This window comes from Oenanthe melanoleuca, chromosome 8 (assembly GCF_029582105.1).
Source record: "Oenanthe melanoleuca isolate GR-GAL-2019-014 chromosome 8, OMel1.0, whole genome shotgun sequence".
Lineage (NCBI taxonomy): Eukaryota > Metazoa > Chordata > Aves > Passeriformes > Muscicapidae > Oenanthe > Oenanthe melanoleuca.
Window position 1 is genome coordinate 18,247,216 of NC_079342.1, and position 21,708 is coordinate 18,268,923.

General features: G+C 42.2%; 1 protein-coding gene across 1 annotated transcript; it reads left to right on the forward strand.

Moving 5' to 3' along the window:
- The first annotated feature begins 885 nt into the window (after positions 1-885).
- Positions 886-21,212, forward strand: AKR1A1 (aldo-keto reductase family 1 member A1). Its single transcript, XM_056497073.1, has 9 exons — positions 886-1,089; positions 3,270-3,365; positions 9,501-9,620; positions 11,263-11,414; positions 13,391-13,586; positions 14,181-14,380; positions 15,408-15,480; positions 16,417-16,503; positions 19,312-21,212. The coding sequence occupies exons 2-9, from the start codon at positions 3,276-3,278 to the stop codon at positions 19,375-19,377; spliced, it is 984 nt and encodes a 327-aa protein (XP_056353048.1). The 5' UTR covers positions 886-1,089; positions 3,270-3,275; the 3' UTR covers positions 19,378-21,212.
- The last annotated feature ends 496 nt before the right edge of the window (positions 21,213-21,708 follow it).

The following is a 21,708-nucleotide window of genomic DNA, read 5'->3' on the forward strand; positions in this document are numbered from 1 at the left end:
AAGAGATTAATTGACCTTTGTGCCTTGAGCTCAAGTCAGAACAGCAAAGACAGAATCCACGGCAGATTTATCTTTCTGGAAATAAGTAACACGCTCTTCAAAGCCCCACGGGAGGTATCTATTGCCTTATTTCTGATCCAATCTTGCTCTAAAATCTGCATGTTTATAAACTGCTTGTAAAGATGGAAGCCTGGACTAAAAGTCAAAACCGATTATCTGTTCTTAGTCGTGTTTAAGATTGGGTGCAGCGTTGATTCTCGATTACAGGCCAAAGTCTGCTCCAGTGGAAGGCTTTGACTTACCAGGAACAGGGCTGTCCCTGCCCAGCAGTGAAAGCACTCAGCTGAATGAGCCTGCCTGAGTCTCACTGCTGTCCTGAGCGAGCAGGAAATGAATTCCTGGCCATCTGCAAGGAGAGGCACCCCAGCCTTCTCGGAAGTGCCACTTCTTTATGCACCTTAAAGTGCAAAAGCTGAAGCAAAATGAGAGCAATTGGCCTTTCACTTTCCTTGGATTCCTGTTATTTAGGGCTGCAAATAAAACTGGGTATATTCGGTCTTCCTACAAGTAGAAATGGCTTCAAGAGGCCACGACAAACAGCAGTAGGGGAGATGCAAACGCTTCTTGTCGAATTTATGGGCCGGGCTGGTCGTTCGCCGCTTCCCCCCGTGTGGTGCGGCCCATGGCATTTATCACTTCACCGCTCGGCGGGAGCGGCGAGGCCGGGCCGGGCTGGCTGAGCTTCGGGACGGGAACCGGGCCGGGAGGGCACAGTGATCGGCGGGGCAAAGCCGATGAGGGGGCCCGAGGGGTTACGGGCAAGGGGTCGGTGCCGGGGAGCCCTGCCAGGGCTGGGCTGGGCCGGGCTCCGAGCGCCGCTGGGGGCAGAGCCGTGAGGGCAGCTCAGCCCCGCCGATCCCCACGGCTGGACTTCCACGTTTGAACCGTCAGGGGCACCCGCGCTGCCCCGGGCCCGGGCCGCGATCCCGGCGGAAGCGGAAGGGCCGGGCAGCAGCGGCAGGAACGGCGCAGCGGCAATAACCTCAGCAGCAATAGCAATAACCTCAGCAGCAGCGGTCGGTACCGTCGGTGAGTACGGGAGAGCTGCGGGGCTGTGGAGCCGCCTTATCTCCCCTCGGCCGCCCCCCGCGCCGGGCGGGCCCGCCGTGCGCCGCCCCGATAAGGGGCAGGTGGGCGCACTCGGCCAAAGCGCCGGGGTTACCCCGGTCTCTATGGCAGAAGCTGGTGCCTACTTAAGTATTGCTAATATGTACCTATTTGCCTGTCTATATATATTAATGGCATGCACAGCTGTGGTTGTTTTACTGCTAGGAGACTCCTTGCTTTAGGCTAAAAATGAGTTGTAGCTGTGGGTTGATGAACTGGGGTAGTTTGCGTTACTCTGGTTATTGATGCATCCTCCCAGTCTTAGACTGTCCCTGAATTACCCTGAGCTTTAATTCCTTTGTGTGAATATGGTAGTAGGCTGGTGATGTTAAGCCATAACCATATCTTACTTGTACAGAATTAGTTTGCTTCTATGTTTGTTTTTATCTCTGCCTTTCTAAGAAGAGGCTTCTAGCTTTTTAATGAACTGAATAATTATGACTAGCATCGTAAATCCTTCTTAGTCCCCATTTTAGGGAAAAAACTGAGTGGAAAGTATTAACATTTTTTTTTCTAGTGTGTGCAATTCTGATGTGTTCTGGTCTTCCAGAAGCTATTGTTCAAATCTCTCTGCAGTGTTAATATGCAATGTTACATAAAGCAAGATGGTTCTTAAAAATGTGCTGATGCTAGTTATTGATTAAATGTGTACCTTGTCTTTTGGGCTGAACTCTTACCTTTAAGATGATTGCACAACATGGTTATGTAAAGCATACGGTTGGTATCTGATTTGTATTATAGGCCAAAGTGAATCAAAAAGCCTTAAGTTTTTAGTTGTGTTTTATGATGCAAAAAATTGTCTTTATTTAGGCAACTAAATTTAGGAAAACAGCACCCACTTGCATGTACCTGGTTACAAAATGGCTGTGCAAGCTCAGCTACCATCCTTCTGCCTTCTCTGACCTCCTACCCCAATAAAACAGATATATACCTGCAGTTTGGTTCACCAGTGATTGTCTTCAGCACCAGCAGCTGGACTTAGCTCAGTGCAAGTCCGGGGCTGTTAGTTCAGTGTAATGATTGTCTTGTACCAGGAGGTCCTGGCCCATTACAGCCTTGATAAGAAAGACATTCAGACTCTAAGGTATCATATCAAATGATGGTTTTTAGAGGTAACCCTTTAAAGAAAGAGGAGGGTGTTGATAATTGTGCATCCCTTCAGATTCTGGGAGGCCCAGCTTGTGCAGCATTGAGCAGATCTCACACAGCACAGTGTGCAGACCCTGTCCATAGCAGAGATTACCCTGATTTGGTCACTTGAACTGCTGGGGATTCTTTTACAAGAAAACACCTCTATTCATCACCTCTACTGTCAGACAGAGAGGATGCTTGCAGGAGAACTTCCTGATTTTTTTTAGATAAAGGCAAGGACATATAGTTGGCATAACTGCAGGTATGAAGTGTGAACTACCTGCAGACTCCTGTTCCAGGTTGCTGCTGAGCTTGTGCATCCCACAGCACAAGGCAAGCCTGGACCTACTCAGGTTAACTGTTACAGGGATTCCCAGCTCCTTGGTGTACAATGGCAGTCAGGTCAGGGTCACTCCAGCTGCTCTTGTATGTCTCTCTGAAAAACAAGTGTGCTGTTTGGTGTCTGCTGTTACATCTACAAAAGTTTGGCTTGAGAAGCTAAGCAAAAAATTGAAAGCATAAACTCTGTGTAAACACATTTATCAGCTGGGACCTAATTATGTAAGGAAAATGGCAACACTGAGAAGGCAGACCTATTTAGGGATAGTATGCAATATGGATGCTGAACTCTGAAAACATCCATTGCTCCTACATAGTCAGATATTCAACTAACATTGCATTCTTCCACTCTTGGTTATTTTTGTTGTTGTGTTTTTTTAAACAATTAACATTAATGATTTTGGATGCAGAAGAGCTTGGGAAGTAACTGAAATCAGCTAGCCAGCTTTGAAGCTCATCCTGAATGCAGTTTATTTTCAACTGTTTGAGCAGAAACAAAGATTGTGAGGATGTTGGGATAGCTGTAAGCCCTTCCTTTGTTGATGAAAAATCTTTGCCATTGTGAGCAGAAAAGGTAAATTGTTGCAACTTAAAGAATTGCTGCAAAACTGTTTGTTCTTTTTACTCTCTAGGCAAAGATGCCTGCAACATGCGACTTCGTTGTGCTCCACACTGGGCAGAAGATGCCTCTCGTGGGACTGGGAACTTGGAAAAGTGACCGTGGCCAAGTAAGCAGGGAACAATAGGATATTGTGCTCTCAACTAGTATGTGTGCTTGTGTACTTTTTTTGAAGGTCCCAGGTCTGAGGCCTGGATCCTTTGCTCGAGCTGTTCTAGTCTTGAGTCCACTGAAGCTGAATGTATTATGTGTGTATTTGCATGACTAAGGCCTTAAGGCACAAAGACAGTGGATCCTTCAGACTTGTTAACTCTGGCCTCGGCAGTGGTGCTCTGGGACATAACCCCAGAAAAAAAAACAATGAAAGGTGTTTTTATAATATAGTGCTGGACTCTTCCACTGGCAAGTCCTCAGGCTGCTGGTCTGACCAGACACCCCTCTGGCTTAGACTGATGACTCAGCAGAAAGCATTATTTTGGGAGGCAGAAACTCAAGTTGTTCTTGTAATAAGTTCTGTTCCAGCAGCCAGCCAATGGTTAGCAGGAAAACAAAGAACTTGCTCGGGTCAGCCTGCTTTTAGAATAAGAGTGCTCATGTATCATTAGACATTCACTCTGCTTCTGAATGTAGTGAATTGGCAAACACCACACTTGGAAACAATTCTGTGTTACTACAAACAGTCTGTGGGAATGTTTGTGTGCTCCATGGTGTGCCTGCTATTGTAATACTTCTCCCCTTTGACTGTCTTTTTGTGTCTCTTTCATTTAGTTAAAAGATACTTTTTTGGGGGGAAGAAATTGTATGTACTTCCTCTGAAAGGTAATGTCTACTCCTTGGTAGAATTCCTAGCTGGTACTCAGGTACTATGGAATCATAGGATGGTTTAGGTTTGAAGAGACCTTAAAGACCATCTAGTTCCAATTCCCTGCTGGGGGCAGGGACACCCTTCCACTAGACCAGATTGCTCAGAGGTCAATCCACCCTGGCCTTGAACATTTCCAGGAATGGGGCATCCTCAGCTTCTCTGAATTATGTGCACCACTACATGTCTGTGCAGTAAATTGATGTCTCACTGCTACTCTTGTGTGAGCTTTATGATGTTTTTTGGAGTATGTTGGTTAACATACTGAGAGGGAAGGTTAAAATTCTTCTCAAGGCGTGCTATTCTCTCATTCCAGCTAGAGGAAAAGGTGGGAAACAAGCTATGAAAATTAAATCTATTCAGAGCCATTTTACTGTGGGTTTTTCTGACCAAACAACTGTCAGGACAAGGGATCTGTTGGGAATAGAAGCTGTACTAGTGTGGAAGCTGAGTTGGTGTGAGAGCTCTGTCAACCTCTTAAATGAGGAAAAGGGTGAATGTGCAGCTTTGCCACTTAAAACATGAAATGACAGCTGAATTAAGATTAAGATGCACAAACTTAATGGGTGAATTTCTGTGCACTCAAAACAGTTAAATGTGCTTTGTCTAAAGCAAATGTCTGAAACTAAACAAACAAAATATGAATGTGTTGTTTATTCTGTGAACTAATTGTACTGAGAAACATGTGGCCTTGGAAAGGAACTGGGACACATCCTGTTTGTGCATAATTTAAACCTAATTCAGTTGGATTTTGCCATAATAAGCAGTGCTGCTGGCATCTGAACCCCTCACAAGATTCAGCCATCTTCTCTGGGTTTCCTCTGAAGTCATTGGGAGTCACTTCTTTGGAATATCTGCTGTCTTCAAAGACTTCCTTGTAGAATGTATTGAAGGCAAATCTAGGAAGTGTAGTGAAAAGGGCTAGAGTTACAGAAGTTGTTGATATTCCTATGGAATAAATTAATTTGGGGCATAGCAACAATTTGGCAGTGTCAAGATGATTTACCCTTAAAAAGACATGATGTAGTTCAGGGATAATAACTGCTATTATGAATTAAAAACTAGGGGTGAAAAACCCAGAGAAGCAGAAGAATTAGCATTGATTAAATTTGGTTTAGCTGTTTCCCAAGTAGAGGCTATTTATCAAAAGCTCTTTTGTTAAAGGGCTACATTAGAAGCAAGTGTGGAAATGGATGGCTTTTAAATTATTTTGGGTAAATACTTCACAGAGTGTAATTCTTTCCCTAGCCAAGCTTGAGTAATTTCTTTATTACTGCTGTTACTGTTCCTGATTGTAAGCAAGCCTTGACCTTGTAGACAGATCTTAGCAGTCCAGTACAAAGGTGTCATTGCAGCCTCAGTTTCCTAGATATTAATAAGAGGAAAATAATTAAATCTAATTCCATGTTGAAAGACTATAGGATTTTACAGGATTAACACCATGCAAAATAATAGGATGCATTGTGTTTTACATGATCAAATGCTAGAAGGGAAATTTGTTTTGCATGTTTCCATAGGAGTATGATGGAGGGCTGTTGAATGGAAGGGAGCACAGTACAGAAGTTTGTGAACTGGCAGCATGAATGAGTTCAAAGAGAAATCCATTCAGACAGGAGCATCAAGAATATTAGTACCATGACTTTTTGATATTGCAGCTGGATTATCTGCAATCCTTTAATGCTTTGTTCTCTTCTCTCAAGAGCCATGCTTTCAACCTGGAGGATTGATCTCCACCTGATGAGCAGCCTAACCTGCAGTGTCAGAGGCTGGCTCTGTGGGACAGAGAGACACAGGGCTTGTATTTCTGTGTGAAACCTTGGAAAAACTCAGAAAACCAGTCAGACAGGGTGTCTTGTGACAGGATTGCAGCAGACGGGCACAGAAAAATTCACTGCCCTTAAGGAAGGGACTTAAATTCAACATTTGAAGGATAAGAGGCAAACTCCTTTCTTTTAGAGAACACCACCTTTTAAATTGGCATTATTTATCTGGTGGTGTGAGTTCCTTCTCAGCAAATTTTAGTGCAATATTTAGAAATTGTGATATAGCAACACTTGGGTTCTGGTCATAGTGTATCTGAACATCACGTGCACTGACTATCTGTTTTTTCCTACTTCCTGTCTGCAAAAGGACTGCTAAAATTTGTCAGCTTGCAGGGAGCAGTGGAGGCTGGTCAGAGCCTTATCTTTCCCAGTGGTGTTGAACTGTTAAGGGTGGAAATCTCATTATAATGGCTTGGGGCTGTGCACGAGAGGCACCTGGGTCACTTGAACTCTGTGTTGCATGGAAGTGTAAAGAAGGCTTGTTAGTTTTTTTAACCTTTTGAGAGGCAAATTGAAGAACTGGAAATCTAGTAATGGATATTATCATTAATGGGAACTTGCAGATTGTGTTTATGAATCTGCCAGTGATACTGTGTTTGTCCATCTTCAAAAAAGGGTGGATGGGTGGCAAGGATAAGTCCCTTACTGGGATGTTTAAATGGGACTGTAGTTCCTTGGACTTTGCTATAAAGTGAAGGAGAGTGAGGCTCCAACTGCAATACCTGTGTCTGTTTTGAGGCAAACCATTTGAAGAAAGGCACAAAACAGCTGATGAGGCAGCAGTAACAGTGATGCAAGGTTTGGGAAAGGTGAGTTGTGATGTGAGGAAGAAGCACCTGCAGTTATGTGGTCAGGAGAGGTTTGAGAGGAGCTGTGCTGGCACTTTGCAAACGTGCAAAAAGCCCTCATAAAGGGAAAGCTGTGGATTTCATATCTGGGAGGAATAGGATGTGGCATCAGGGCCATCTTTGTGAGTCATCTAAAAGACTTTGAGCTAAGATTTCAAAGCATTAGAAGTGACTGCCTGTCACAAGAAGGACTATGACAAATGTGTATAGGAGTGGTCTGGATTTACTCTGCCCAGCTGTGGGTCTTGAGGATAGCCTGAAGATGTCTCAAGATCCATTCAGACCTACTTTTAGTAAGACCTCACTTTTTCTGTAGGGATGGATTGGTGAGTCACACTTGAACTGTGTGACTCAACTTGCCTAATGCAAAGTAAACTCACTAATTCCTCCTTTCATAGCAATATTGACATGCTAAACTAAAGAACAGATGAAAAGTTTGAAGGGTCATTTGGCTGTTTTTACTTCACAACAGCAAATACCCACAGACATATGAATCTTCAACTGCTTGTGTTTTTGTTCTGTCCCCTACCCCCCTATACCTCTCTGAAGTTAATCTTGAAAATACAAAACGTCCTATTAAAAAGTAAGTTAAAAAGATTTTTAAAACTTACATCTATATGTTCCTATTTTTCCCCTCCAAAAATGCATTTTTTTTCATGTTTCCTCTTGATTGTTTTCCTTTTGTGTGGAACAGGAGCTCCCAGTTCACATTGCAATGTGTTAGTAGGCTGGGAGTAGCTTACCCAAATACAAATTTTTTTTCCTCAGATCCAAACCAAATTTAAATTATCAGTCTCAGTTCTTCAGTGCTAGAAATTTCTCAAAACATGCTGATAAAATAATACGCCTCTTGTTGATTGCAGAGACATGTTTGGAATGCTTTATCTCTGTTTTTCTGTGAGTGGTGCCTACTTTCATTTATGGTAAACTTTATGCCTGTTTGTTTAAAAAAGGACTAATCTGATACAGGAAATGGGAGATTCCAGATATAGGACATTGCTATTTTTCTGGCCCTCTCCACAAATCTCACCTTTTTGGAGAATAGATACTGAGTCTTAAAAGCCTTTACTGTGTCTCAAGTGATTTCAGAATTACCTGCCCTTGATTTTGTAGTGGCCTGAGAAATGTCTTTGTCAGGTGAAACAAGGACTGTAAGTGCCATCCTGCTAGAGAAAGGAAGAGTTCACTGCTGTAATAGAAGTGCTTTGTCATCCTGGCTAAGGGAAACTGAGCTCCACTCCAGTTTTCCTCTCAAAATGCCAAAGAATGTAGTCAGAATTCCCTGTGTCTGCTTTTACTGTTCTTCTTGACAAGAGAAACAAATTAAATCCACCAGTGGGAGAGAGATCTCACATTTGATGCCCCGTTGCCTTTTTGTAGCATCTGAAAGCAGGACTGTACACGGCTTTGCTTGGTATTACTAATTTTGTCAGCTTTAAAATTGAAAATGCTGGTACTTTGATTAAGTTGAAAGAAATCAATTTCCCTCTAGCCTTTGTGGACATATTTTTTAATCTCATGACAAGAGAGGTGTGATCTCACTTAACATTTATGGCCCTATTGCATCAAGCCTTATACACAGAGTAATTTACAGTCTCCCACAGTCTTGAGAGACAAGTCAGTGAGGTGCAGTGTATAGAAATCCCGTGCAGATCAGGTGTATTATTCTTTCTGTAGTACTTCAGAAGGACAGATGTAAGCGAGAATGTGTGCTAACTGTCCACAGGAAGTTAGATGAAACAGATTTTACTAAATGGTTATCAGCCTAATGGGATTTTACTAAATGGTTATCAGCCTAATGGGAGATGATGATTACACTGGCAACTGTAGTAATTCTTCATTCTTGCACAATCATTTATAGAAAATCTTTATTCAAAAGCTCCTTATGAGATGCCATTCTGTGTTTCCTTCTGGTTTCTATACTTGCTCCATATCTGAGGCCCACATGTGAAGACATTTGGTGCTTGTGCTTCATTAGAGCTTTTAAAAGCAGATACAGATTTGATGTAAAGTGCCTTAGTTTCCAGAAATCATTCTGGCTTTTGTGTGGCAATATGGAGCAAGGGATGTGTTGCTGTTGCCAACACCTTCATTGTCAGCAGTGTTGAAAGCAAAATGTAAAGTTGTGAGCATCATCAGGAGTATCCCAGCAGTACGACTTTCACTGTTGTGCAGTCATGAGACAAGAAAGAGAAAGGTTCCATAAAAGAGCATTGTCTTGGTAATTAAGTATGAGTGGCTGAACCAAATTATGGTGATTCTGGAATTAGAAGCCGGGCTCTTTCTTTACTGGCAAGAGGAAATATATTCCAAGTTTGATTGATGTCAGTTTGTCACTTTGGTCAGAAAAGTTGTCTTCCTAAGCCATGACTTATTTGAAAACTGCTTCTCATAGCTCATTTTGTATTTAAGAAATGTGTAACAACTATAGTGAAGAGTGGGGATTTGTTCTGTCTGGTGCATTCTTGCATGCTGGCCCTGTGCGCACGATCCATTTTCTTGTTCCTCTTGGAGTGTCTGCCAGCAGTTTGCTCTTCCCCCCTAAGGACTGTGCCACAGAGACTCCAGATCCTCCTGTTTGAATCTCATGACCTTATGCAGGTCTGTGGTTTTTGGGGGGTGTTCCTTACTAAGTCTCTTAGCATTTTTTAGCTTTTCCCCAGTGGCACATCCCTTTTCAGTGACTGCATGGGCCATGTTTGTGCTTGCAGGTGAAGGAGGCAGTGAAACACGCTCTCAGCGTGGGCTATCGCCACATCGACTGCGCAGCTGCCTACAGCAACGAAGCCGAGATCGGGGAGGCCTTCCAGGAATGTGTTGGGCCCAACAAGGTAAAAACACAGGAACTGCCCTGCTGACTGTGCTGTGCCAACACTTACAGCTGTCCCCTGTGAAGTTCACATTTGTGGCTTTTCCTGCTGGTTACCCCAACTGTTTGTTATTTATCAGGAGAAGGCATGAAAGAGAACTTTCTCTCCTCTTAGAATCCTCCTGGCTGTCACGGGGAGTAAAAATTGTCAGGGATATTTGGATAGGAGCTACAGGAAAGTACACCAAGTATCCCAATTTGGATACTTTGGTGTTCCCAGAATCAGTAGTTATAAAGTAAAATATTTGTCATAACTTATCGTATAAGTTACCCTGAGTTTCAAGGGTAGCATGCTATGAGGGATAGCCACAGCAAATTTAGTTTTTTGGTTATTGATAAAATATCAACTGTAGGTTTTTTGGTTGTAGATAAAATATGAGTGAGAAAATGTGGTGAATTTTAATCTTTTTTAAAACAGTGATTGCATGTGAAAGGTTAATAAATATGACTCCAGATTCTGCACCTGAGAGTTAGAGGCTTAATTATAATTCGATGTGACATATGTATGAGCTGAGATGGAATCTTAAATCTATTCCCTAAAGAGGCCAGAAGGATAACCTGTACAGCCTCACAGCCCATGCAAAGGAAGTTTTCATGCTCTTGCTTTCCTGCTGCTCTTGCCTTGGCTTTAGGGCAGTCTCTTTGTTATGTGATGTGCTTGAGAGAGACTGTTTTCAGCCTGCCCCAGGGATTCCTCCCTACTAGACAAAGGAAAGCATTTTGTTCAGTTCAGATTAGCTAGCTAACTTAGAACTAGAATTTGAATCAAAATTATTTTAAAAAGAACTCTTAAATATCTTCATTTTAAACACAACATCCTTGTGTGAAACACAGAAATAATTTAATGGTTGGAAGAGAGAAACTAAGGAATTAATCATGCCAAATTCTTCAAAAGAGACTTGAGTGAAGTTTTGTCAGACATGAGAGAGTGAGAAGGGTCCTTTCTCATGGAATTCTGTGCTTCAGTTTCCCAGTGTGATCTCTCTTTATATTTTATACTTTCTAGTTAAACAGTTCTCCATTGTTTTATTTATGTTCTTATCCTTCCCACAGAGAGTACAGGGCTCTCAGTTCTTAGTGTGTTCCTTTCACAGCCTAGAAACTGAAATGCAGAGGTTTGGGGAATCTTCTGATTATTTTCCCACACTTTCCACAAGAAGCAATCTTGGTTTATAGCATGTGATGAGTAAAGTAAGTTAGCTGGTTGGGCCTGGAATATGTGAATTGTTAAACAGAGATTTCAAAATTTACATATGAATAAGCTGAGCCATCTTCCTTTTGGCCACATCACAGGTAGTAATGGCTTTAACCCTTGAGCTGGAAGTTTTGGAAGAGTGTGTATGTGGAAAGGAATTTTTGTGTTTTTCAAAACTTCGAGGTGCTAAAGTATTTGATATACTTTTAAGACTTGCTGCTGTGTGTATTTCTCTGGCTCTTCTCCATCCAGTATATTTTTGAAAGGTTTAATTTGTAGGTTCCATGTGTTACCTTTAAAAAAAACCAAAACATAACAAACCACAAAACTTCATTTGTTCTCTTTGTTTTAAAACTAATTAGAGAATGTTGCAATTCTTTCTGAACTTGCTCTCCTTCCTTTCTTGAAGGTTATTAAAAGGGAGGACCTGTTTGTAACATCAAAGCTCTGGAATACCAAGCACCACCCAGAAGATGTAGAGCCAGCGCTGAGGAAAACACTTGGAGATATGAAACTGGATTACCTGGACCTGTACCTCATGCACTGGCCTCATGCCTTTGAGTAAGTTCTGGATGCAAAGGGAACAGAATGTAGAAACACCAGTTTTACGTAAGTGGCTCATGTTATATCCTGAGGATGTTCTTTCTGAGCTATGAATTTCTTCCTGTTTATGCTGCCTGCAAGGTGTTTTTTGGTATTTAAAGTTTAAAACAGTGCAGTGTCTTCATCTAGGCATTGGAGAAGTGTAGCAGCTGTTGTTGGTTCTGCCATTGGCCTACCTGCTAACCTTGAGGAAATACCAGAACTGCTTTGTGCCTTAGTTGTACTGATCTGTAAAATGGGGATTATACAGTTATTTCCTGTACTGGAGAGGACAAGCACATGCAGTATCATGGTGGTATCTGTATGAGGTGGAAGTGAATTGACTTATTATGACACAAATTGCAGTAATTCTATGATTTGAGGAAATAAAGAGACAAGAAAGTTTTCCATTTAAGTGCTAAATGCACTTATCTTACAATCCCATGAGAAGCACAGCTCCATATTCTATTTCCTTGTAGATGTGGAAGTAGTTGTTTCCACATAATCATCAAAAAGGCAGGATGAATTAATCTCCTTGCCAGATGTTTGCATGGACTCTTCACTCAAGCTTTCTCAGTTTAAGGGGCCTCTGTTCTGCAAATCCAAGATCATATTCCTCAGCATAACAGAATGAGGAAGTGTTTTTAACTAGAACTGGTCTGGAGGAAGAGCTGTTAAAAATTCCCCCTGTTGTGCAACAGGTTTGCTTTTCATTTGCTTGAAAAAAAACACCCCATCAAACATTGCTTTGATAATGACACATAACACAAATAATAATGTATGTTTTGATACTGCTAATATTTAAATTTAGATTACATTGTGACACTGACAAAACTGACAGTCTAATAAAGCAGTTTCATTTCTTTTCTCATTGGAAACAGTATATTCTGCAGTTTTCCATTATTTCTACTTAGCTGTTTTAATGCATGCCTATTTATGATGCCTGTTGCATTGGGAGGCTAAGCTAAGGAATGTTATTTACAGAGAAGCCAAAACAGACTTCCAGATGAAAATCACAGTGCCTTTAGGTCTTGAAAATTACTCTAATTTAATACAGTACTCTTGACACATGAGGCTGCTCTTCTCACTTAGGAGCTCATAAGGCTTTCAGAGTTATTTTTGGTTCTAGATTTATCAGTGGCATGAAGAAGCACCTCCCCTTGTCCTCAAGAGTGCCATTTCTCACACCATTCACTGCTTAGCTAGAGCAGTGTAAGAGTCTCAGTGCTGAGCAAGCAGAGTCCTGTGGTGATTACAGAGCAGTGCTCTTCCAGAGGGATTGCTGGTACCCTTCCCAGCATGGACTGCTCAGAGACCAGTTACAGCCCTTTGGCTGTGGGGGTGTCACCTGGCACAGCTGGGTACTTTGTATCTGTTTGGGTAGGATTTTTTTTGGTTTCAGTTTTCTTTTTTTAATGTGTTGGTATGATTAATTGCAAGGAAACACACCCAACCTATAAACAACAGGTACATGTTAGGACTTCTGGGAGAATCTGTGCTTGTATTGAGTAGTGACAGCTACAGAATCCAGAGGGAGTGGGAAAGCCAGTGTCCTTTGAATACAGTTTTTCCTAGATAGCTCTTAAACCCAGATCTCTTTGGTAGCAACTCCAAGCCACCCTCTGAGTTGCTGCTCCCTAAATCAACTGTTTCATTGGGATCTAAGTGTGCAGAGAGCTGCTGCTGTGTGTACAGTGGTTTATCAGTTCTGTGTAGTCACTGCTGTATAGGTTAGTACTTCAAAGTGCTGTGTAACTTTACATAGGAAAGACTGTCTTGTGTAATAACTGCTTATAGCTTAAGTCATGAAATGGAATTGAACAGATTAATTTAGTTTGTACTCTGTCCTTCAGACTATGGAGAAACTTTCAAGACTACTTTGAGGAAGGTTTCTTTAAGTGAAGAACTAACATAAATAATTTGGTGTATGTACTTACACTTTACCTTTGCTGCAGACGAGGGGACAATCTCTTCCCAAAGAATCCTGATAACACCATGCGTTATGACTACATTGACTACAGGGATACCTGGAAGGCTATGGAGAAACTGGTGGAGAAAGGTCTTGTGAAAGCCATTGGGCTGTCAAACTTCAACAGTCGTCAGATCGATGATGTACTAAGTGTGGCTACTGTGAAGCCAGCTGTGCTCCAGGTAAGGTGGATAAAGGAGACAAATACCTTTCCTATTTGTCCGTAAGAGTGAAGAATTTGCAAAGCAGTGTCATGTGTTTAGCACAAGAAGTGCAGTTTCTTATGTGCAGGGAAGAATATAGCCAACTCTGCAGGAGCAGGCACACAGAGGCTGTCTGTCCCAGCAGATTGGAAAGGAGGCCCTACATCCCTGTTCTGGACATTTATACCTGCTTAGATGAACAGGTCTGTGGAAGAGTTCATGTGAAGAGCAATTTAGTCTCTAAAAAGGAAAGATTGTGAGGGAGTAACTTGAATCCCTACTGCATGGAAGTTCTTTGCTTGTTGGATAATCTGTTTGGTACCAGTGGAAAGTCCAGCACCAAGCTTAGGTGATTTGTCCTTTGTTTCCTATAAACTTAGCCTACCAGACACTTCTTTCTCCTGGTAGTGACTTGAGTTATTAACGTTAGCTTAAACCTTATCCTCATAAGGTTTTCTGGAATCTGGAATGAACTTCTGTAATATGTTTGATTCTTTTGTGCTTGATTTCCTGTTTGTTTCATTGTATGTTGATATGTGTTCTGTAGCCACTCACTGTGGGTCATCTTCATAGGTGGAATGCCATCCTTACCTAGCTCAGAACGAGCTGATTGCTCACTGCCAGAAACGAGGACTGGTGGTCACTGCCTACAGTCCCCTTGGCTCTCCGGATCGCATGTGGAAACACCCAGATGAGCCTGTGCTGCTAGAGGAACCTGGGGTCAAAACAATTGCGGAAAAATACAGCAAGTCACCTGCACAGATCATCCTCAGGTGCAGAATAATTGTGAGAGAGGTGGTATTTGGGACTCAGCCTTCAATGAAGCAAAACATACAAGCTAGAAGGAATCCACTTAAAGTGTCAGGGAGGGGTTAAAATCACAAGGAGTGCCAAAGGCAAACCCCAGTTGGTGCTTGTTTTACAAACCTGGTAGAGTTGATCCTGCCTTAGGGCAGGTAGACTAGATCAGAGGGGTCCCAGCCTGGATTCATGTCTGAGACAGTTCATATGGACTGATGGCATGTCTGGGACAGCACCTTTTCTGCTGGGAAATAGCAGTAGGACAATTAAGGCAGCAGTGTACCACATATGAGTGCTGCCCACTGAATTTGCATATAGCCTGTTCCTTGAAGCCTTTAGTGCTTGCTGCTGCACTCAGGTGGGCTCCCAGGAAGAGGGGCTGAGGAAAAGACTTGCTTCCTTTGTACTGAAGAACTATTTGCTGTTTTGTTTTTATATAGCCAGGTGCTGGATATGAGGAAACAAGGTGACTGAGTGATACCCAGGAAGTGATCAGTACCTTGTAAACTAAAATTTGCTTTCTATCCTCATTTTTCTTGACTGGCTTGTATCCATCAGTGTCACTAGCACAGTCTTGGGCAGTAGTAGGTTACTCAGAGAGCTGAATATGTTTGAGATTTTTGTCTTAAGCCACAGACAGGCACTTCAGGGATCTAGGTATTCATCTAGTTTCTGAGTGGTTGTCAGGTTAGAACTTGTTGAAATGCTGAACTATGTTTTTCTGACTGTTACTTGTGTTTTTAGTTTAAAACACTTGAAACCTGGGTGCTTGTTCCAAGGCATGAACATCTTCCCCTCCCTGGTGAATTCAGTTATTACTGTCTTGCTTGAGCTTGGACACACCAGGTCCTAATACAATACAGGGCTGTGTCACTCCTGTGGAGATTTTTATTTCACAGAAGTGGCATCTTTGCTGCCACAGATTATTACTCAAGCAAAATAAATACTTATTGTTCTTGGACTGCATGCACAGACAAAGTCTCTCACCTCCTCTTGCAGATGGCAAGTGCAGCGTAAAGTGGTTGTCATTCCCAAGAGTGTCACTCCTGCTCGCATTCAGCAGAATCTCCAGGTAAGCTGAAATGGAAGAGTTTCAGAAATGCCCTTTTCATGTGAGTAATTGCTGTACTGTCCTACAACTTGCAGAGCAGTAAGCTGAGGTACTTAGTTCATACTTGTTCATCAATGTATGCACATGCTGAAGAGGGAGGGTAAAGATGCTTTTTGAAAACAAAGGATGTGTTCTAAGCCGCTCAGTATGTGAGTGTGCAGTGTGCACACACACAAGTCTTGTTATCAGAAGGTAAAGAAAGTATTTTGTAGAGGTCTAAATGAAAAATCTGTACTTAAAATTTTTTTGAGACACAGATTTATTGAAATAGGAAGTCTTCTAATTATGCTCAGTGATTCTTATTTGAGTAATAGTTGCTCTATCCTGCAAGTGAGGGCTGGTGACTACTTCTCTAGCAAACTGCCATTCTAGTGACGCTGAAAGAGTAAGTGTGGTTCACTTCTGCTCAGAAGTAGACACTTTAGAATTATTTGAAAACCCTAACTTTAATCTTGAGGGATGTTTCTGAATCAGCTCCTTGGATCTTCTTACATAAAGATTTAATGGTTGCATACTTGTTTTTAAGTAAGGAGTTGTTTCTGTAACTGTTACTCCAATTAATCCGAATTCTGGCATGTAGTGTGCTCCTAGAAAACTCAAAAGATTACCATAAATTCTGCAGTTGCTCGAGGTTTAGATCTACATGAAAACAGAGTACTTATTATCAATTAGGCAGCACTTACTGTGAGAAACAGTCCCACTGCTTTTTGTCTTAGTGGCAGAGCATTATGCAGTACCAGTGTAAGCTCAGAGCTGGCAGGTGTGTGAACAGCTCAGACTTTAAGCCTTTGCTGTGGTGTTTGTTATGAGTTTAATTGCAATTTCATATTTATTAGCAGATAACAAACTGATGGCAACCTATGGTTATTGAGTAAAGCCTCTGGCTTTTGTTCTCAGGTGTTTGACTTCAGCCTCACAGAAGAAGAGATGAGCCACATTGGAAGCCTGAATAAAAACTGGCGTTACATCGTGCCAATGATTACGGTAAATTTCTTGTGTTTCCAATTGCTTTCATTATGTGCATATGGCTTCTGACTTTACAACAGAAAGCTGCTGCCATTCCCTGGTGCATCACTGGCCAGGATATGGCAACTGTAACAAGTTGCTATAGTTTTGCTGTAGTGAATCTGAAGTGATCCCTTCTCTGCCATACAGTACACCATACAGATACGAGAAATCTCAGCAAACTGGGGAGCTGTCAAGCATAGCCTGGCCTCCTCAGTGCTTTGCCTGTAAATTATCCTTCAGTAGTGGCTGCGGCTGTAGAATTCCTTGGGAAAGTTTTTCTCCAGGATTTATCATTGTGGGTTTTTTGAATATTTGAGAGTAAATCAGTGACCAGCCCAAGTTAGAAAAGAGAAGCTGTGAATGTGGGGGAATTACTGTCTCAAATCAAGAGTAGATACGTGTTACAGCTTTCACTGTTTGTCATTCTTACATGATCCTCAAGGCCACCCCCTTTTAACTGTATGTGTGTATAAATATAAACACTCATATCCCTGCAGCCAAAATTCTTTCATGTTTATGGATCAGGAATCTGTATACCAAACAAGCAGCTTAGCTGCTGATCTGTGTGAATGGGGTAGTGACAAGCACTGACTATGTTTCTTTCAAGTGCTTTGCTACTCATGCTGCAAACAAAGTTGTTTTGTTAGTGAAACTGCAAAATACATTAAAATATAGCCTGGCTTGAATGAGCCAGGGATAATTCATGTGCTTTTTGTTACCTGGGAGACCTGATCAGATCACAGGGATTCACAAAGGAGAGATGAAAAACAGTTCAAAGTGGCAGCCCATCCAGCTTGAGAAAGGGTGAATGTGATGCAGCTGGGCTTCAAAGATATTGCCATATTGTCAGATAACAAGACAGGAGGAAACAAGATGAGTAGAGTTAAATCATGGCTCTGTAGCTCTAAGATCTCTAATGGAACCTTTTGTCTCCTGCCCATCCCTTCTGGGCTTATTGGAAATAATTTTCAACAACTGTGAATTAAAATTCCTGCCTAACCTTTCATGCCTATCTCCACTATGAATCCGACTTAGTGTCTGGATTTCAAAGTGTGATATGGCAATGACATGAGAGCTCCTATCAGAACTGATGAGACAGTTCTTCTTGGCTTTACTTCATTGATCTATAGCCACAAGTTCTTAAAACTGTGCCACTCTCTTCCTCGTTGTCTATGTTTAAAGCTTGGGGGGGCTATTACATTGCATGTAGACAATTTAAGCTGCTTTATACTTTTAACTGTTCATTATCTGTATAGAGTTTGGAAGTTACCTTGCACCAATCTGAAATCCAAACATTTTTGGAAACATATAATGCTTAAGTGAAACTTAAATTACTGTCTGGCCAGGAGAGGAGGAATGTAATAAGCACATCATGATTTCTTTTTAAGAGTTAGCTACTGTCGACCTGCAGGTGTGTTCATTGCTGATTTTATCCCCTCCTCCTTCTCTCAAATTCCTGGAGTAGACTGAAATCAGTGATGTGAAACATTGCTTCTGGCAGCTGCTGTCTTGGCCTGCTGTGAGCAAGAATGCTTGCCTGTTCTGTGTGGAAAAATATGCAGGGGGACACAACTGGGGGGGAAAGTGAAGAATATGAATTCTAGGAACATGAGGAAGATGTTGGCTTTCGAGAGAACTTGAGGAAGCCTGAAGCTACTGTGACACTTCTGTCCTGTTTTAAGGATTGCCTTCAGCTGACAGTTTCATTTCAGGTCTATTTTAATTTGAGCATTAGTCAAATGTTACACTGTGACATCTTCTGATGACTGAGCTCTGCAGTGCCCCCAGGTGACTAATTTCATTTAAACTGCTCATTGCAGGAATTCCAGTTGCTTTGAAATGCAGGTTTTATATTCAAAGCTAATGGAGCACTTCCTAGTGGATACTTGGTTTGGAAGTCCCTGTGATTTCCCTCTGCCTATAACATTTTGAGTGATCACTACCATGACACTTATATATATAAAAGTCAAGGGTTTCTCTAATATAACTTTTTTTGAGGTATTAGTTGTTTAATTTAAGTTTTGGCTGGATGATGCTTGCCTGATATGTGGAGAGGTGTGTGCTCTGGGCCAGTGCTGCACCCAGACTTCCCCAAATGTTACAGACGAGCTTTTACGTCAGCTACACGGAAGTTGGGGGTGTTGCAATGCACTTGGTGAAACTAGAAATGCAAGTTGTCCATCTGAATGCTTCCAGGTGGATGTAGGAACTGAGACTCCTGCATGGACGTGTCTGGTTTTGGGCCAGCCCAAGCCTCTGATTATCTGTGAATATTGGTTTCAGTGCCCCCATTTTACAGCTGGACAAGTTGGTCTTCTGTAGAAGTGTTCCTAGAAGGAATTCAGTGACACTACTAATGCCTCAGTGTGTGACCCTGAACAAGTTTCTCAATGTGTTTCATCTTCTCCATCTCTAAAATTGGCAGCCCAGCAATTCTCTATCATAGAAACATGGACAAAGGCTCCAACTCCAATAAAGTGTTTGGAAGTGTGCATGTTACAGCACTCACTCAGTAACAGCTACAAGGCACAAGGCTTTTAACTATCCTTAGTCTAATTCTTCAAGTCTCTGCAGCTTGAGAGACTCTTGCTCTAGGCTACAGATGTCTGTCTTTTCTTTCAAGACAGCTAAGAGGACATGGGAGTAGAGGGAAGAGCTCTTGTTTAAGCTGAAAAATGTGCTCCCAGGTGTTTGGGATACAAAGGTTTAGAAATCTAAACTTGAAACTGAGAGTAAGAATGAATTTTATCTTTCTGACTTGAGTCTGTCTTGTTTATTTCACAGGTGGATGGAAAGCTAGTAGCCAGAGATGCGGGACATCCCCACTACCCCTTCAATGACCCCTATTAACTACTGGGAAATAAGGAGTTAAAGTAATGATCCTGCGTGCCCTTCCACAAAATAATTGTTACCACGATTTGTCAAAAGCACCGTCCAAATTTAAACCTTCCTTCCCAAGTAGGTTTTCCTACTATGTGCTACTTCTAATCGACCTCCTGCCTGGAGATCCTGTAGCTTCTGTGCCAAAGTTTGTTGAGTTCTTACAATGACTGCAAGCTGGCTCCTGGAGGCATCAGATCTTTTGGAGATTAGATAAAGACTGATGGAGTCTAAGTTTCAAACACATTATTTTCAGACTAGGGCATTACTTTGGGTAATTACTTTAGTCACTACTGTGAAATGGTTTTGAAAACTTCAGTTTACTGCCATGATGAGGGAAAAAAAAGAAGAGTGAAGGCGTGAAAGGTTTTTAAGGCTAAAGAATTGCTCAGCCATCAACTTTGATATCTTTATTGGTATTTTTTTACACAGGGGAAAAAAGTGAAATGCTACAGTTGCACTATGTCCATAAACCATTCCTTAAAACCCAAGGAAGCAGCCATGCCCAGTGCTTTTATCCACTTCATAGCACTTTTGGGACCTAGAGTTGTCAATTTTCTTTCTTTTAATTTGCCTGTAGATTTGAGCAGAGTAAAAGCAGACCCTGAAGCAGGCCTTCAGGGTAATCCTCTCTCTTGCTTGTCACAGTGCTAGGTTTCAGCTCTGACAGCAGCTCTTATTCTATTACAAAAGCCACAAGAACTTTTCAGCAAGTCTTGCAGAAAAACATCCTGCTTTTCCTGTGAAGCTATCCAGTGTTTCTTTACCAAAGATGTCCATTTTAAATTCTGGAAGGTCACAAAATTAGTTCCTAATTGTACACTAAGACCAAAGACCTTTCAGAGCTCCCAGTGTTTTAATGTTGCATTTTTGGCTGCTGCCAAAAAACGTCTTTGGTTGATACTTAGGAGAGCTGCTCCTGTCTCCTGCTGTACCACTGACCTGCTGGTAACTCGGGGTGATTATTTGCCTTTTGTGCCTGTTTTCCTACTTGCCATGGCTCTGTGTTCCTCTGGCAGGGACTAATTTGCTGAGTGCTGATGCACTCTTGGACTGGAACTCCAGCTCTAAGTTTTGTTTTGTTTCAGTCTTCTAATGAATTGGCTGGTCATCTGAGCACAAAGGGCATGAGGTGTTAATACCTACCTGTGCTCTGGTGGTGGCACTTGCTGTGGCCTTAGAAACATCAGTGCTTTATTTTGGTCCTCTCTACCTGTTAAATAGGATTAATTTTTTCCCATAGCTGTAGCAAGAAATTAGAAAAATAGTCTTGTGTATAAAATAGTTCAAAAGTTAAAGAATTAGACACTTTAATTTGGATAAACTCATTTGCAATAGGCCTATAGCAGACCTATGTATTCATTTTTGAGCATAAAGCCTTCCCAGGTAATTCCTGCCCTGGGCCTCACAGTGTGCAGCTGAACTGAAAAAAAAAAAAAAAAAAAAAAAAAGTGAAATGCATTTATCACTCCTTGTAAACCACAGGCAAAACTTCAGGCACTTCTGTTCCTTTGTAAAATGTTTCCTAATTCCTGATGAATTTTCCTCAGTGGAGGAAGCCATTGCACCTCATTTAGGATTCTTTACTAGACGGGACATTTTCTCCTAAGGAAAATTAAATTCCTCTTGGTTTCTTTAATTGTTCTGATCAAACACGATGACTTTTAATACGGTTCTTGTTCCAATTATTAGGCAAGCAATTGTACTTTGAAGGCAGTCTGCAGTCTTCCTGCCAAGGACAGTGCCTTTTCTTGCTTGTCTCACTGGCATGTTTGCTTGTTTAAATAAATTCTGTATTCATTGTATGTCTTTGAGACTTTTTCCCCCCTCTTATCTCAAGGCCCCAATTAACTTTCTCTAGTTGTTTGTCTGAGCAAGAGTACCTAAGTGGGCTGGGAGAATTCCCAAGAAAAGCAAATTAATGCTGTACCTCTGTGAACCCCACACTTCCCCGCCCTGTTCCTGTGGGGAGGGACATAGCGGCGTTGAAGCTGGAGAACTTTTACCTTGAAATAGCAGAGCCTGAAGGTCTCGGTGCCGGGCTGTGCTGTGATAGGGCAGCGGCCTAGTCAGCCCTGCCTGCTCGTGTGCCTGGGGAGAGCCGAGCATCTCCGAGAACTGGGCCAAAGCCCGGGGCTGGCTCGCCTGGAAGAGGCGGGGAGGGGATGCAGATCCCGGGCCGGGGTGCCAAAGCCTCCCGCGCCCCAAGGCTGGGCTGAGGGAGCGGGACTGCACCTCCCGGCATGCCCCGCGGGACCCCGCCTCCCTCACCGGCACTACACTTCCCAGCGCGCCCCGCGC

Bases quoted from the DNA above. Each gene is read 5' to 3' on its own strand.
- AKR1A1 (XM_056497073.1), top strand. From the start codon at position 3,276: ATGCCTGCAACATGCGACTTCGTTGTGCTCCACACTGGGCAGAAGATG. The intron at 11,415-13,390 runs GTAAGTTCTGGA...CCTTTGCTGCAG, and splicing joins CACTGGCCTCATGCCTTTGA to ACGAGGGGACAATCTCTTCC. The intron at 13,587-14,180 runs GTAAGGTGGATA...TCATCTTCATAG, and splicing joins TGAAGCCAGCTGTGCTCCAG to GTGGAATGCCATCCTTACCT.